The sequence below is a fragment of the Apodemus sylvaticus genome, chromosome 20 (genome assembly GCF_947179515.1).
Source record: "Apodemus sylvaticus chromosome 20, mApoSyl1.1, whole genome shotgun sequence".
Classification (NCBI taxonomy): Eukaryota; Metazoa; Chordata; class Mammalia; order Rodentia; family Muridae; genus Apodemus; species Apodemus sylvaticus.
In genome coordinates, this window is record NC_067491.1 from 3,788,381 (window position 1) to 3,805,627 (window position 17,247).

Sequence of the window (17,247 nt, forward strand, 5' to 3'; positions counted from 1 at the left end):
CATACACACATATGTACACATACACACAAACACAGAGAGACAGAGAGAGATACACATACACACAGAAAGGGAGACAGAGACAGTAGACAAGCAGACAGACAGACAGACAGTCTTAATTCTAGATTCTACATATGAAAGAGTGTGATATTAAGTCTTTTTCCCATCACACTATCTCCTTCCTTCCTTTATATCCCCCATTAAGACCTCCTTCAGTTTCACATTAAGTGAAATGTTATGTGCAGATAAGATTGTAAATGCTTACGTAAACTTGAATATTTTATAATATATTAAGATAACAAACTTACTTCTGAGTTCATCTTGAAAATGGAAGTCTGAAAGCCTACTGTCTTAAGTAGTCATGATTTCAGAGCCGGCAAGTTGGCTTGGTAACATTTGATTTCATCTTTACTGACGAACAAGATGATTTAACTTTGTGGTGTCTCTCCAGATTATATTTCTTTTTCTTAGAGACTAGTAGTATTTAACTCATGGTATGCTTAATTTCAGTTACTCTAAAATCTTTGAAATAATTTATTAGATTCCAATGGAGCTATCATTTCCCACTCTTCTGTGGACAAATATGGGAAAGTCTGATGGGAGCCCTTTTCCATTGCTTCTTCATACAGCACAAAGAACTTCCTAAAACATTTCCCTCTGCCTTTACCTGGGTGTCTTAGGTGAAGCTTTTGCAGCAACAGAACTTAAACCCACAAATAGTTAATATTTTCTTTAGGCTTAAGAGAATTTGTTGTTGTTGTTACAAATGATGGCTTGAATAATCAAAAATAAGGAAGATTTGTATCTGCGTATCTTTCAACCTGGACCTGGACTTGGACTCACTTTATCTGTATCTTTCTGTTAGCCCACGGGAATTGATAAACAAAGCGTGCCATGGAGAGACATCATTAATACAGAGATGAATCATTAATACGCTCCATTTTGTTAATACTAACAAGAAACTTGCAAAAATTTCAGAACCAATGAGGCAAACATATGAACAATATGCAATATAATTTAACTTTCTTCTAAAATACTTTATTTTATTTTTAATAATGTGAGCGTCTGGGTTGTGTATATTTATGTGAGTGTGGGTGCCTGTAGAGGCCAGACATTGGATTTCTGGGAACTAGAGTTATAGCTGGGAAGCCTTCAGGTGCAAATACTAAGAACTGAGCTCAAGTCCTCTGGAAGAGCAGGATACACTCCTAACTTCTGAGTAATCTACCCAACCCTGAAGTTTATTTATTAATCTTTTTGATTGTGTGAGTTTATACTTTTCTTCTGGACCTGTCTTCAAGAGAATTGCATGCTTATATCCTTTGAAGTTTAGTAATCCAGCAAAGTCTTTTTGCTGGGCCACAATGAGATCTTATTTCGATTCCCTGTGTGACTTAAATGTATTTTGAAATGCACAGTGTAGGGGACCTACACACTTTGTCTATCTCTCAGTTTTTAACATTCAGGAAAATCTTTTCAATGTTTTTCATGATAATATCACAGAGAAGTTATCTTCAAGTAGCATTTATTACCTTCTGGCCGCTTCCATCCAGTGTATCACTTATTTTAATTAAGTTTTTTCTTATAGTTGTATATATGTGAATTCTCTTTCTGTGAAAATAATTATGAACTGAAAAAATACATGTTGAAAATGTGGTATTGGGCCAGGCAGTGGTGGCACACGCCTTTAATCCCAGCTCTTGGGCTGCAGAGGCAGACAAATTGCTGAATTCAAGGACAGTCTGGTCTACAGAGTGAGTTCCAGGACAGCCAGGGCTACACAGAGAAACCCTGTCTCGAAAAACCAAAAAAAAAAAAAAAAAAGTGGTATTTTCAATTTACATTATACTTCATGATTTCTCCTTATGTTCTTTTCAGGTATAAATAATGTGAATGCATAAAACATGGGAGCATTTAATTCCTTAAGTGATGGTCATTGAAAGGTTTTAAAGCTAACAGTCACTACCAATGGAAAGTAAATTAAGGATCAAAAAAAATCCCTGAGTTAAAATATAAGAGTTGAAGTGATACATTATGTAAGAATAGTTGATTCAAGATATTCATATAGATATATCAAAAATTTAGTTCATGTTCATGAAATTTTCATTCCTCTGCCTTTGTTTTTAAAATACAATTAGGGGGATAATAGCCCATTTTATTCCATTAACAAAAATAGATGTAGCAATTATACTCTGACTAAACTATTTCTAAAGGACCAAAACTGTATGAGGACACATGTATTAATATAAGGGATAATTCATAGAAAAGCTTGAGGAAGGTAGAAGTTAATTTGGCATCTTTTTTGTGTTATATCTATAATTGTGAGCAGTATAGTTCTTAATTTTTTTATAAGAAAAAGGGCAAACATGTATAAGACAAAGCAGCATTTTTGAAAACTATGATGTACATTTCTCCTCCATAATATATATTTTTCTCTTTATAAAAGCAAATTCATTTCATAAGTAGATGCTGCCATATGGCTATTTTCTTTCAGTGATGGTAAAATACACCGTAACATAGGATTTATGAGATCCACAGTGTTTTCAACTTTTTAATGATTCGTTGTGAATTTCATACCATGTGCCCTAATCCAACTCATCTCCCATCCCTTCAAACTTGCAACTCCTTCCTGCAAAGAAAACAAAACAAAATAAAAATAAAACAACAACAATTTTGTTGTGGAAGCTGCAATGTATCCCATAGTGTACCCTTTTGCTCAAACAGCTTTATTTGCAAATATCCATTGCAATGAATCATTGGTCTGGTTCGAGGCCTCTAGTTTCTGCTACACTATTAACTGGATCCTTCACTATTAACTGGGGACTCCTTTCAGATATTCTGCTGTTGCCTTGTGTCATGGAGATCCTGCAGCCTTGCATCTTCAGAACTGGCCCCTTCATGTTCTCCAGCTGCTCATAGTTGGGGTAGATGTTGCGGTGGGCCAACTCAGAGTCCTGGATATAGACCTGGGTGGAAACTAAGTTTGGTCGACCCACCAGCACTCCTGCACCAGAAGCACCAGGGCCAGCTGTCCAGCTTTTCCCAGGTGAGGGGCAGAGACTCTCAGGCCCTAGGGGCTGGCTCTCCTGCCTGCTTCAAGTGGAGGTAGGGTAGGCATAATATTTTTTTAAAGACTTCAAATTGTGATTTACTCAGATATCTTTCTTCCTTTCTCCTAACATTTGTGGTTTTTCTTCATTTCTAGTTTCTATTAACTCTAGATTTTTCATTAACTAATATTTAAACTTTAATTTGCAGGGGTTATGGGCGTTACATGCCGTATCCATGAGCTAATAGGACACTTCCCAATAATGTATCCAGTTTTTTACCAGGATACTCAGAGGGTGATCAGGGATCATGTTTTAAGCCAACGAAGCACAGTCAGGATGCAAAGTTTTATGCTTCTTTCAATGTGCATGGAGAGTTTATGGACTATAGAACAGCATTTCAGCAGTTATACCTCTAGAGACACAGCATTTGAACAATGATCCATACATGATCAAATTTATAATAGGTAAAGCAAAATACTTGACCTGTCTCACACAAGATTGTGCTACACATTATCTGGCTTCATTGGCTTTCTGGGCCATTATTTTAAGTTTCTATGACCCATGAATCTTGCGACCTGAATTCCTGAAGAGTCAGGACAACATAGACACCAATGTCACGTTCTGCTGCCTAGGTCAAGATGGATGCCAGCTTTTCAAATGTCCCTGGTGGCCTCTGCTCTTCAGGGGCCAGAGCACCAACTTTAGAAAGTGTTGCTAAGAGTGGAGCAGAAACTGAAGGAAAGGCCATCCAGAGACTGCTCCATCTGGGGATCCATCCTGTATGCAGCCACCAAACCCAGTCACTGTTGCTGACACCAAGAGGTGCTTGCTGACAGGAGTCTGATATGGATGTCTCCTGGACAGGCTTGGCCAGTCTTACTAATACAGATGTAGATGCTTGCAGCCAACCATTAGACTGAGCACGGACACCCCAATGGTGGAGTGAGGGGAAGGACTGAAGGAACTGAAGGGGATTGCAACCCCATAGGAAGAACAACAGTATCAACCAACCAGATACCCCAGAGCTCCCAGGGACTAAACCACCAACCAAAGAGTACACATGGAGGGACCCATGGCTCCAGCTGCATATATAGCAGAGGATAGCCTTATCTGGCATCAATGGGAGGGGAGGCCCTTGGTCCTGTCAAAGCTTGACACTCCAGCATAGGGGAATGCTAAGGCGGTGAGGTGAGGCAGGAGTGGATGGGTGGGTGGGGGCTCACCCTCATAGAAGCAGGGGGAGGTAGGTGTGATAGGGGACTTTTGAAGGGGATACTGGGAATGGGGATAACATTTGAAATATAAATAAATAAAATAACCAAGAAAAAGTTTTTTTTTTTAAAGTGTTTTTCTAAGCAGTCATGGTAGGGCAGAGAGCCAGGGACTTTCTGTGGATTTAATGTTCTCCTGCTGTTCTAATGGAGAGTATAAGGTTATTCCTTAATTCCACTAATCTCCTAAATATTTACTGCTATTTGTTTATAGTCATAAACTTTCCTAAAGGTAATCAACACTAACTTTGCTGTTGTCTGAATGGTACCTTGTCTTAACATAGTTTTTCTCTAAACAAATCTGAATTCACCCTCGCCCCAATGTCTGGAAAATGGATAGGATGTGGCCAGATTTTTGGCCAGACTTCAGCATAAATAAATTCTGGTTTGCTTCTTTTTTTTTTTTTTGTAATTTTTTTATTCGATATAATTTATTTACATTTCAAATGATTTTCCCTTTTCTAGCCCCCCACTCCCCGAAAGTCCCGTAAGCCCCCTTCTCTTCCCCTGTCCTCCCACCCACCCCTTCCCACTTCCCCGTTCTGGTTTTGTCAAATACTACTTCGCTGAGTCTTTCCAGAACCAGGGGCCACTCCTCCTTTCTTCTTGTATCTCATTTGATGTGTGGATTATGTTTTGGGTATTCCAGTTTTCTAGGTTAATATCCACTTATTAGTGAGTGCATACCATGATTCACCTTTTGAGTCTGGGTTACCTCACTTAGTATGATGTTCTCCAGCTCCATCCATTTGCCTAAGAATTTCATGAATTCATTATTTCTAATGGCTGAATAGTACTCCATTGTGTAGATATACCACATTTTTTGCATCCACTCTTCTGTTGAGGGATACCTGGGTTCTTTCCAGCATCTGGCAATTATAAATAGGGCTGCTATGAACATAGTAGAGCATGTATCCTTATTACATGGTGGGGAATCCTCTGGGTATATGCCCAGGAGTGGTATAGCAGGATCTTCTGGAAGTGAGGTGCCCAGTTTTCGGAGGAACCGCCAGACTGATTTCCAGAGTGGTTGTACCAATTTGCAACCCCACCAGCAGTGTAGGAGTGTTCCTCTTTCTCCACACCCTCTCCAACACCTGATGTCTCCTGAATTTTTAATCTTAGCCATTCTGACTGGTGTAAGATGAAATCTCAGGGTTGTTTTGATTTGCATTTCCCTAATGACTAATGAAGTTGAGCATTTTTTAAGATGGTTCTCGGCCATCCAAAGTTCTTCAGGTGAGAATTCTTTGTTTAACTCTGTACCCCATTTTGAAATAGGGTTGTTCGGTTTTCTGGAGTCTAACTTCTAGAGTTCTTTATATATATTGGATATTAGCCCTCTATCTGATGTAGGATTGGTGAAGATCTTTTCCCAATTTGTTGGTTGCCGATTTGTCCTCTTGATGGTGTCCTTTGCCTTACAGAAACTTTGTAATTTTATGAGGTCCCATTTGTCAATTCTTGCTCTTAGAGCATAAGCTATTGGTGTTCTGTTCAGAAACGTTCCCCCTGTACCGTTGTGCTCAAGGGTCTTCCCCAGTTTTTTTTCTATTAGCTTCAGAGTGTCTGGCTTTATGTGGAGGTCCTTGATCCATTTGGATTTTTGATAGAGCCCTTCTTCCTCTCCGAAACTTCAGGAACACAGTGTTTATTGTCGGGTTTTCTGTTGACATTTTGATTTTCCAAATATCTACTAGAATAACTCATTATGTTCTACTTTTGGTATTCTAAGGCTCCTTTAGCCTACAACACTATTCTCTGACCATTTCCCCACAAACTAGTTCCAAAATCCTGTGAGTCACATTTTCATATTTATTATAGCAGTCACCTACTTCTTGATACCAGTTTTTGATACTTTTCATCATTGTGACAGAATACATGAAAGATACAACTAAAACATAAGATTTTATTTTTGCTAACAGTTTCAGGGGTAGAGTTCATCATAACAGGGAAGGAATAGTTGGGGTTTAGCTCAAGGGTGTGGTAACCAGGGTATGAGCTGTGTAGAGACTTACACCAGCAGTCAGGAATCAGACTGAGGCTGAGGCATAATATATAAGGTCTGCCTCCAGTAATCCCTTTCCTCCTTGAACATCTATCTCCTAAACATCTCATAGCCTTCCAGGACAGTAACACAAGTAGGTGCCAAGTATGAAAACACACAAGCCTATAGGAGACATTTCATATACAAACTATAATACTCTGACACATAATTCCCTCACAGATTCAACTTGAGGTCTACATCTCAAGCAGCATACTGCAGTGTCCTTGGTCTAGGCCAACCTCTTGGATGGAAGGCCACGGAGATGTTGATTTCGAGTTTGCTCAAAATTACCCTTGCTTTAGTGGCTGTGGAACTTCACTCTGGTCTTGAGTCAGACTTGGAGGCTAAAGTATTCTATCCCATTCTGCTCTGTCTGTGGCAATGCTGGGTTAGGTTTTCCATTTGTATTGAAGATAGTTGTGTTTATGAGCTTGGGAATCATGGGTTCACCCAGAATTACTTGAGAGACTTACTTTTAAAGATGATCCTAGTCATCACATAACTTTAAAAAAGAAACACATTACTTCTTAAAAAATAGATATGAATACCAAATTACAAGAATAAAAATAGCCAGGGAGCCATGATATCACCCAGTAAATAAAAATAATATCACACAGTTGGCTCAAAGAGAGAGAGAGGTATGAACTGCTTAACAACACACTCAAAATAGACATTTTAATATATGTTCAGCAAACTTGAATACAGTACTCACATACAAAATTATAAAATGTAAAATAGTAACTACAGATAAAAATTTAGAAATTTGTGGAACTTAAAATTCACATATATTTAGAAAGATCAAAATAATAAAGAAACGAAATACAGTAGAGAGAACGATCATCAGAACTGGATAACCCAAATAAAGAATTGGTAAAGCTAATGGTAAGTTATCTGGTAATAAACACTCATAGGAAAAAAGAACAAAGTCAAAATAGCTCACAGGCATTTATGAGTTTCAAATGACAAGATGAATGGCTCATTAATTTCAACTCTGAAAAAGACAAAATGGTTGAAGTTTTATTTAAATAAATTAAAAAAACTTAATAAGTTTTCTTATTTCTTATGGATTAAGCTGAAATATCTGGGGACAGGAACAGTAAATTTTCCAATCAAGACTATTTCAAGTAAAGTTACCTCAAGACTTACTGTAATCAAACCATTGGGACCTGAGAAGAGCAGATCCTGAGAGCAGCAAGAGAAAAGGAGATAATTTACAGGAGACCAAATGCTCCTACCAGAAGACATCTTAATAGAAATCTCACATACTAGAAAGAATGGGATTTTAAATTCAATACGAGGGGGAAAAAAGCTACCTCACCAAATAAAAATACTTTGTTCTCTAAAGCATTCCTTCAGAAATAAAACAGTGATCAGTTTTCTGAGAGAAAGGAGTTTCATGAATTTTGCATTTAAACTTAAATCAGTTAACTGACATTAAAAAAAAAAAAAAGAACCACCCATATGGTAAAGTACATTATGCTGTTCTGATACAAATCCAAATGGTATAATGTTCAGATCAAACTTGCTCGTTTCCTTAAGGAATTATCTCTCTATGGCAAAAACATTCAAAACATTTTATTTCACACCTCTTCCTTGATATTATCACTTTCTATCTCTCCCTCCTCGAACTCACCCTCTCCCGTGGTCATATCATCCACAGAGGAGAGAATATGTGACATTTTTCTTTTTGTGTCTGGTTCCCTCACTCAGAGTGATTACTTCCAAATCAATCCATTTAACATTGAGTTTTATAAACTGCTTTATTTTATTATTTTATTTTACTCATTCATTTTCCATCCTGCTCATAGTCCCCTCCCCCTCCTGGCCATCTCCTTCCACAATCCTTCTGCCCTCCCCCTCCCCTTCTCCTCTGCACAGGTGGGTCCCCACCCCAGGTGTCCTCAACCCTGGCACTTCAAGTCTCTGAGGCTAGGTGCTTCTTCCTGCACTGAGGCCTGAGAAAGCAGCCCAGCTAGAAGACTATATTCCACATTCAGACAACAGCTTTTGAGATCGCCCTTTTCTAGCTCAGGACCCACATGAAGATCAAGCTGCACATTTGCTACACGTGAGCAGGGAGGCCTACGTCCAGTCCAGGAATGCTCTTATTTGGTGGCTCAGACTCTGAGATCCCCAAAGGTCCAGGTTAGTTGACTCTCTTGGTCTTCCTATGGAATTCCTATCCTCTCCTGGGCCTGCAGTCCTTCCTCCTATTCCTCCACAGGAGTCACCAAGTGGATATGTACCACAGTTTTATCATCCATTCATGGTTAATGGATATATAGGCTATTTCCACTTATCAGACAAGTGTAAAATTTAATAAGCAGTGGATAAATGTTTCCCTTTCTCTACACCCAAAAAAGCATTTGCTTTTTATTTTTTTCAAATCTTAGTCACTCTGATTAGGATAAAATGAAATCTTTCTTTTTTAAAAAACAAAGTTAAAAACAAATTATTATTATTATTTCTCTTATTTATTTTTCTTATATATCACATCCCAACCACAGGAAGAACCCATCCCTCCATTCCTCCCAGTCTTTACTCTGACTTTCCCTCTCTCCCAGATCCACTCTTCCTCCATTTCCCTTCAAATAAATGAGCAAGCCCCCAGGGATATCCAACAAGCAAGACCTAACAAGTTACAATAAGAGTAGGCACAGACTCTCGAATCAAGGCTGGACAAGGCAATGAGCCCTGCTCCTGTTAGTTGCTGGATGACACCTCTTTGCTGACAATTGGGCTAGGGCCTCAACTATGAGTACAGCAGAATATCATTAAGAACTATTTCATAAACTTTTTTTTTGACAGTTGTGTTTGGTTCTATCCCAGGTCTCTGGGTGTTCTGTCTCTGGTACCTGGCCATCATGGCAGCGTGAGACCTGAGCTCCCTCTCAGGGTGTAGGTCTCAAACTGGACCCATCATTAGTTGGCCACTCACTAGAGTTCTATACTGCCATCACCCAGCACATCTTGCAGACAGGACCAATTGTATGAGGAAGGTTTTGCCGCTACATTGAAGTACCTACCACTCCTATTGCTGGGAGTCTTACCTCATTATAGATGACCAGTTCTAACTCAGTATCTCCCATTACTGGAAAATGTCACTAGTATCATTCTCACAGATTCTGGGGACTTTCCATTGTACTAGGTTTCTACATCAGCCCACAAAAGTCCACAAATTCCAGTTATCTCTCCCACCTCCATAACTGATCCTTCCTGTTCCTCAGTCCTCCTACAAAATCTATTTCTCCTTCCGTGGAGATCCATGTGCCCCTCCCTCCTGGGTCTTTGGCTTGTAGCATGATTATCCTTTACTTACAGCTAAGGTCCACTTGTAAGAGAGCACATACCATATTTGTCAGTCTGGGTTTGGGTTATGTCACTTAGGGTGATCTTTTCTAGTTCTACCCATTTCCCTACAAATTTCATGATATCATTATTTTTAACAGCTGAGTAATACTCCATTTTATAAATATACTACATTTTCTATATCCATTCTTCTAATGAGGGACATCCAGGTTGCTTCTTGTTTTTATGTTCTTTTAGTTATTATGAAAAAAGAAACTATAGTGAGCATTGTTAAGCAAGTGCCTTGTGGTAGGAAGGAGCATCTTTTGGGTATATACCCAAGAGTGGTATAGCTGAGTCTTGAGGTAGATCAATTCTCAGTTTTCTGAGGAATTGGTATATGTATTTCAAAGTAGTTTAATTTTTATTTCCCTGTATGGTTAAAGATATTGAATATTAGAAACCTTTTCCTAAGTCATTTATGTTTTATCTTTTGGAAATTCTCTATTTAATGTCTCATATTTTATTTAGTTTTTTTATTTTGAGTTCTTTGTATATTCTAGTTACTAAAGTTGGCTGCCTTTTCAGTTAAATGATGATGTACTTTTCTGTACATAATTTTTTAATTTCATGAGATGATTAGTCCTACTGCCTTACTAATTAAATATGGGAAGAAGTAACTAACTTCTGAAAGAGCTAATGTAAAAATCACCTGGAAACCCATTACTACAAAACGTCTCAAACCTATACATATCCATATATAAAAAGAGTTTAAATGAAGTTACAGTGCCCATCCCGAACAATGTAAGGACTGGGTTGCCTTTTTATAGTTGTTGTACAGACAGGTTACATAGACCACCCAGACATTGCAGGTTGTTACTGCCCTTGATTATCCTCAGAATTTAATGGTAAGACGCTATCCCTGAAACCACCACACACTTGAATTACAACACAGAGAAATGAAGCTGGTTCTTAGGCAGGCTAGGCTTCTAGTGCTAAAGATGTTAATGCTGTTGGAAGACAATAGTAATCATTAGAGTTATTCAGCTCTGAGCCCTGCAAGAAATTAAAAGGATAATCTTAGCAAGATTTGCCCACTGGTATAGGAGTGGCATGAATCATGATAATAACCATACACTTTTTATTAGATTTAAGGTCTGTTCATTATAGTGGAACACACGTATGGCACCATTATTGGGACCAAAAGTCTATCATGGAAAAGTCATTAGCCCTAGAGGAATCCCTACTACTTTCATTCTGATAAATAGACATAATAAAGTGATTCTAATGACTTAATTCTATACCTATAAATTAGTGTACCTCTCTGCACTTATTAGAGAAATTTCTTCTTGCAGTAGATGGCAGTTAACATGAAAACCCACAATTGGTCACCCTGAGGAGAATAGAAGCCAGCAGAGTACCCTAAATAGGATATCTATACCACAGTCTGATCTCCAAAGGCACAAGGGTCATCATGGAAAGGGAACAGAAAAATTGTAAGAGCTAGAGGTGGTAGATAACTACAACAAAACATTGTTTTCAAGATACAACAGGGAAGTTGTACATATGGACTCACAGTGGCAGTAACAACATCCTGAAAAGCTGTGGATGGTCGGTCAAACCAGACAAAATCTCAGCTTAGTTTGAAGAGATGGGCACAATGTACCACACCACACACAGCTGAGAAGACATTGAGTATTGGAAGCCATTGGGAGAGGAGAGTAAGCTATTTTTTAAGGGTGTAGGTTGACTGCATTCCAGGGGGCATCCTTCCACCCAGGATATTTGGATAGAATGGACTTTAAATGAATATAATGGAGTTTTTATTAGTTATTTTATTTATTTACATTTGAAATGTTATCCCCTTCCCAATTTTCCCTCCACAAAAGCCCTATCCCATCCCCCTCCCCACTGCCTCAATGGGGGTGCTTCCCCACCTACCCACCTGCCCAATGGATTGAAAATGAAAAATGGAACATGAAATTTAGAGATGGGATTGGATCTGGAATGAGTTGGAGAAGGGGGTCAATGTGATCAAAACATGATGTATAGAATCTTAGAGAATTAATAAAAAATGTTTTGCTTTTCTACAATTGATATAAATATACTGTTTTGATTTTCATTCTATTAAAAAGTGATGATAGTGCCATTTTCTTCATTCAAAGAAGTCAGATACTTCCATGCCTTGCTTTAAGAAGCCATCATTTTAAATTTGATACTAACTTCTTATTGCATTATTAATTATTTTAATAAAATAATGATTTATAGCAAGAGGCCAACTGATTAAATCAGTTATAAGAGTTTCAAGGAATGAGATAGAGATTTCTGAAGAATGCCTATTTAATATGAGCTTTAGTTAAAATATTATTTTAAAATATTTTCTTCTAAGATTCTGAAGTATATAGTACATTATCTTTGTCTATATTTATCCTGCTTTGTGTAGCACACCAGAACTTCTTGTTTCTATTTAACTGCAACTTAATATTTCTTGATCAACCTTACCCAACTCATTTTCTTCCTCTTCACTTTCTTCTATGAATTCAAGTACACATGAGAGAACAACTAATGTTTGACTTCTGTACTTGCTCTATTTATTTAACATGATGATTTTCATTTCCTTCCATGTTATTAGATGCGATAGGGTTCATTGTTTTCTGTAACTCATTAATATTCTATATAAATGCCAATTTTTCTTAGGACCGACCTTTATACGGACTGAGGTATGTGTTTGTGTGTGTGTGTGTGTGTGTGTGTGTGTGTGTGTGTGTGTAATAGTAATTAAAGGTAAAAAGGTTGTGAATTTGAGAGAGAGAAAGGGCAGTGAATAAAAAGGATGGGAAGAAGAAAGGGAAGGGGAAATGGTATAATCACATCATAACATCATAACATAAAATTATTTTTAAAATTAAACCAATAATCTTTTACACATTTAGCCAAAAAATATTACCTTGCTAATAATTTGTTTTGCAACTATAAAAAAGAATCACAAATGGACAATATTTGAACAGACACAAATACTCTTATACAAACAATAAAAGGTTCTTCCCCCTTTTTTAAAGAGTTGCATAGAACGAATATTATACCAGATGGAAAAATTCAGATTAATGGTTAGCATGGCAGTTTCAGTTACACAGCAGTTCAACTTTAAAAGCAAAATAAAAGTGTCACATCATTTGTGTCACATAGTATTAATAAGTTTTAGTGATTAAAAATAATTGCCCAGAATCTCATTCTGCAGCATGTCTCAGACAGTTTTAGATATTAAGAGGTTGTTATTTATTATAGTTGTGTCTATTCATCTGCGACTTTGGGAAATGTGTAGTTCCTCACCACGTTTCTCTCTCAAGGCTAGATGCTATTCCTGATTAAGATAAAAGAAGAATGTCAGCTTTATTTTCTACTTGGTATAATGAATACATTGTTGATAATATTGTTTATTGATTAGGTTTCAATATCATCATTATTTGTACAGCATACTGTGCTGATATTTATAAAATTACGTGTGGTCACTTATATTTTACACACTTGCTTTTCTCTCTCTCTCTCTCTTTTAGAACTATATTGGAACTGGACAAATCATTTCTTTCACTGAATCATTTCTTTATTTAGTATGCAATATCTTTGAGTAAATGAATAGATGAGGAGAATAGGTAAAAGGCATTTGAAAATACTTAATTAAAAGGCACATGCCAATATTTACAATACTAAAAATAACTCTGAAACATTACACTCTCCTGAGATATGTCATTTTCTCATATCAGAATGCTTTGGCTTTTGGATCTTGACAGATAAAAAAGATTTAAAATCTAAAAATTCCTTCCACTGCATTGAAATTGCTATAAAAGACTTTTATTTATTTTTCATATTTCATTTTGTATGTTTTGGTGTTCTACACACTGAGACATAACATTTTCAAATGTACATTAGTTGGAAAAATGTAAAAGAAAGAGTGAATGAACTTTCTCACGGTATAATTATTAATCAGCAACAGACACCTCAAAGTGGAAGTTGTTGAATTGATGCCCACATGATTGAAATAATTAGAGAGAATTTCCAAATTACCTTTTGTGTTTTAAAGAAATAACTCAATTTACAGAGAAAACAAGTGTGGCACAGTTTAAAATGTACAAAGCATAAACTTACATTTAAGATGCATTGAAATGGAACCTATTGCTCATAGGGATTGAGTATACAGAACATAAAGAATCTTAAATGCTATCAAAATGCCAACAAATCTTGAAAATATGAAAAATATAATTTGTAGCTTTACTTCTGAGGATTTTAATGACATAATATATGTAGATTATGGACATACAAGTTCCTTGGCTAGGGGTATAAATTTGTACCTGAGTTTCCTCTTACTACTGAGATTTGGTCTGGCTTTGGATTTTCCCATTCTGTCAATATTTATTAAAGATTTCAGAAAAACAATGCATTATATATACTTGATTGTAGAGATAAGAGAAATAAACTGTGAAACTATGAAAGTTACCTCAATGTACCACACAAAGAAATATCAGAGAACAAGGATACTTAATAATTTCAAAATTATAATTTGTTATATCTTTTTGTTTTGTTTTTCTTTTTTGAATTTATTTATTTGTTTATTTACATTTCAAGTGTTATCCCTTTACCCCGGATTCCCTCCCTCCAAGGAACCCCCTATCCCATCCCTGCCCCCCATTTCTATGAGGGTGTTCCTCCACCCATCCATCTACTCCTGCCTCCCTGCTCTCGATTCCTCTACACTGGGGCATCTATCGAACCTTCATAGGACCAAGGACCTCTCCTCCCATTGATGCCTAGCAAGACAGTCCTCTGCTACATATGCAGCTGGAGCCATGTGTACTCCTTGGTTGGTGGCTTCGTCCCTGGGAGCTCTCAGGGGTCTGGTTGGTTGATATTGTTGTTCTTCCTATGGGGCTGCAAACCTTCAGCTCTTTCAGTCCTTTCTCTAACTCCTCCATTGGGGACCCTGCGCTCAGTCCAAGGGTTGGATGCAAGCATCCAACTCTGTATTTGTGAGGCTCTGACAGGGCCTCTCGGGAGACAGCTGTATCAGGCTCCTTTGAGCAACCCTTTCTTAGCAACCATGATAGTGTCAGAGTTTGGTGATTGTATCTGAGGTGAATCCCCTGGTGGAACAGTGTGTGGATGACCTTTCCTTCCATCTCTGCTCTGCCCTTGTCCCCATATTTTCTCTAGAAAATATCATCCTGAGTGAGGTAACACAATCACAAAAGAATACGCTTGATATGCACACACTGATCAGTGAATATTAACCCCCAAACTCTGAATACCCAAGATACAACTTACAGACCACATGAAGCTCAAGAAAAAGGAAGAACAAAGTGTGGGTGCTGCAGTCTGGCTTTATTTTTTAATGTACTTTTAATTCATTTGCTTACAGAAAATACTAGTTTGTGTACTGTACCTTTGAATGCTTGTTTTACTTGTTGGTTCCTTAGTGTATAAATGAAGGGGTTTAGCATGGGGACAACAGAGGTATTGAGAATTGCCACGCCTTTGGTCAATGAGGCATTTTCTTTTGCAGAGGGATTAGCATACATGAAGATGCAGCTTCCATAAGAGAGGGAGATGACAATCATGTGAGAGGAACAGGTGGAGAAAGCCTTTTTCCTCTGGCTGGTAGATGGAATTCTTAAAATAGTCCTGATAATGTACATGTAAGATAAAATCACCAATGCCAACGTGAACAGAAGAGCAACCAGAGCAACATAGAAACTAATCACTTCCAGAAACGATGTATCTGAGCAAGACAGCTGCAAGAGGGGGAAAAAGTCACATGCAAAATGATCAATGACATTAGACGCACAGTAATCCTGCTGGAGCAACAGCATAAGGGGCGGGAAAACAGTGAGAAAGCCAGCCATCCAGGCACACAGCACAAACAAGGTGCAGAGTTTCCTGTTCATGATGGTTGTGTAGTGGAGGGGCTTGCAGATGGCAACGTAGCGGTCGTAGGACATGGCGGTTAGAATGTAAAATTCACACACACCCATGAAAATGAAGAAAAAGAGTTGGGCAGCACAGCTGTTATAGGAAATTGTCTTATTCCTGGTGACAATAGACCCCAGAAATCTAGGGATACACACACTTGTAAATGAGACTTCAAAGAAAGCAAAATTCCGGAGGAAGAAATACATTGGTGTTTGTAGATGGGAGTCTGCGAAGGTCAAAACGATGATAGTCAGGTTTCCAGTGACACTTAATATATATGTGATTAATAAAAAGAGGAAAATCACAATCTGAAGGTCAGGATCATCAGAAAGGCCTAAGAGAATGAATTCTGTAATCTCCGTGTGATTCATATCCTCTCTCTTCTCCCCCTCCTGCTGCTGTTTCATCTTCTATTTCCTCTTTTAAAGATATTTAGGGTAAAATACATCTTTTAAATGAATTGAAAGAAATGGCTCAGATTAATATCATTCTAACAAATGCAGTTCTAAAATATCTTCTATACTTCATGACATATAGATATGAATTACTATTATTACATAATTTTAGTGTGTATTTATGAGTGAAGCTTATTTAACGGCCTCTTAAGTATAACAGGAGATATTGGGAAATTTTTGTATTGTAAGTCCTATCATTAAAAGATGGAATATAAAGTCAGTCATTTTTACTTCATGTCTAATTAGGACAAAGCAATGTTAAAATTTGTTTAAGCAATATAAAACATGAATTTTCCTTTTTTAAATTAATGTAAACAATAGAATGGACTTCCTCCTAAAAACGCAAATGTTTCTCTAGTGCTGTTGAAAAGTAATGACTGCTCCTTATTATTTTATGTATAAGAAAACAGTCAATAATTTTTCTTAGTAAATAAAGGATTTAAAAGTTTTATTTACACTTAAGTAATTAAATTTATTTTAATAGCAACATTGTGGAATAACTCTTAAGAACAAGAGAAAATAATACATATGTTATATAATTAAGATAGAATAATATCATCTTATTTAAAAATGTGGAGTGTATACCTTAGATACTGACTTATCTTATAATTCAATCAACATATGTAACACTTGATTCTGTCTACAAAATTAGAAATGCACATACTGTACAAGAGAATTTTCTATTTGAGATTAAAGAGACATATACTATTTGCTTTCATTTTTCTCTAAAACAAAATTGGAAAAAGTTGTTACTTGCCTTAGGTCTTGGTAGGTCTGTCTCTTGAATTTTCCTACAGTATGTTTTCCATTTGGTCATACTTTTACTTATTTTCGAAGTTTCATGGATAGATAATCTATTTCTCAGCTTTCCTGATCCACATAAGATCACTCACTCATTTTATAGGTCCACTCATCCGCAGGGACACCCAGATGTACACAGAAAACTGTTCCCATTCATTTTCACCTATCTTGCTAATTCAAACACAACACTATAGGATATGATATTCTTTAGATTTTTGCCTGTTAAATTCTAAATATTGTTGTCTCTTTATTTTATAAGGGTAGACTTCTACTCTGGGGAACAGAGTGTAAGGTATGGCTGCTCTGCTGAACACTTGTAATACTCATATTAATCGGACTTTATTTAATGTATTTCTTTTTCATGATGACTGAACAGA

General features: G+C 37.0%; 1 protein-coding gene across 1 annotated transcript; it reads right to left on the minus strand.

Moving 5' to 3' along the window:
- Positions 1–15,049: 15,049 nt before the first annotated feature.
- LOC127671220 (olfactory receptor 6C3) lies at positions 15,050–15,985 on the minus strand. The gene has a single exon (XM_052165951.1). The coding sequence runs from the start codon at positions 15,983–15,985 to the stop codon at positions 15,050–15,052; it is 936 nt and encodes a 311-aa protein (XP_052021911.1).
- Positions 15,986–17,247: the final 1,262 nt, after the last annotated feature.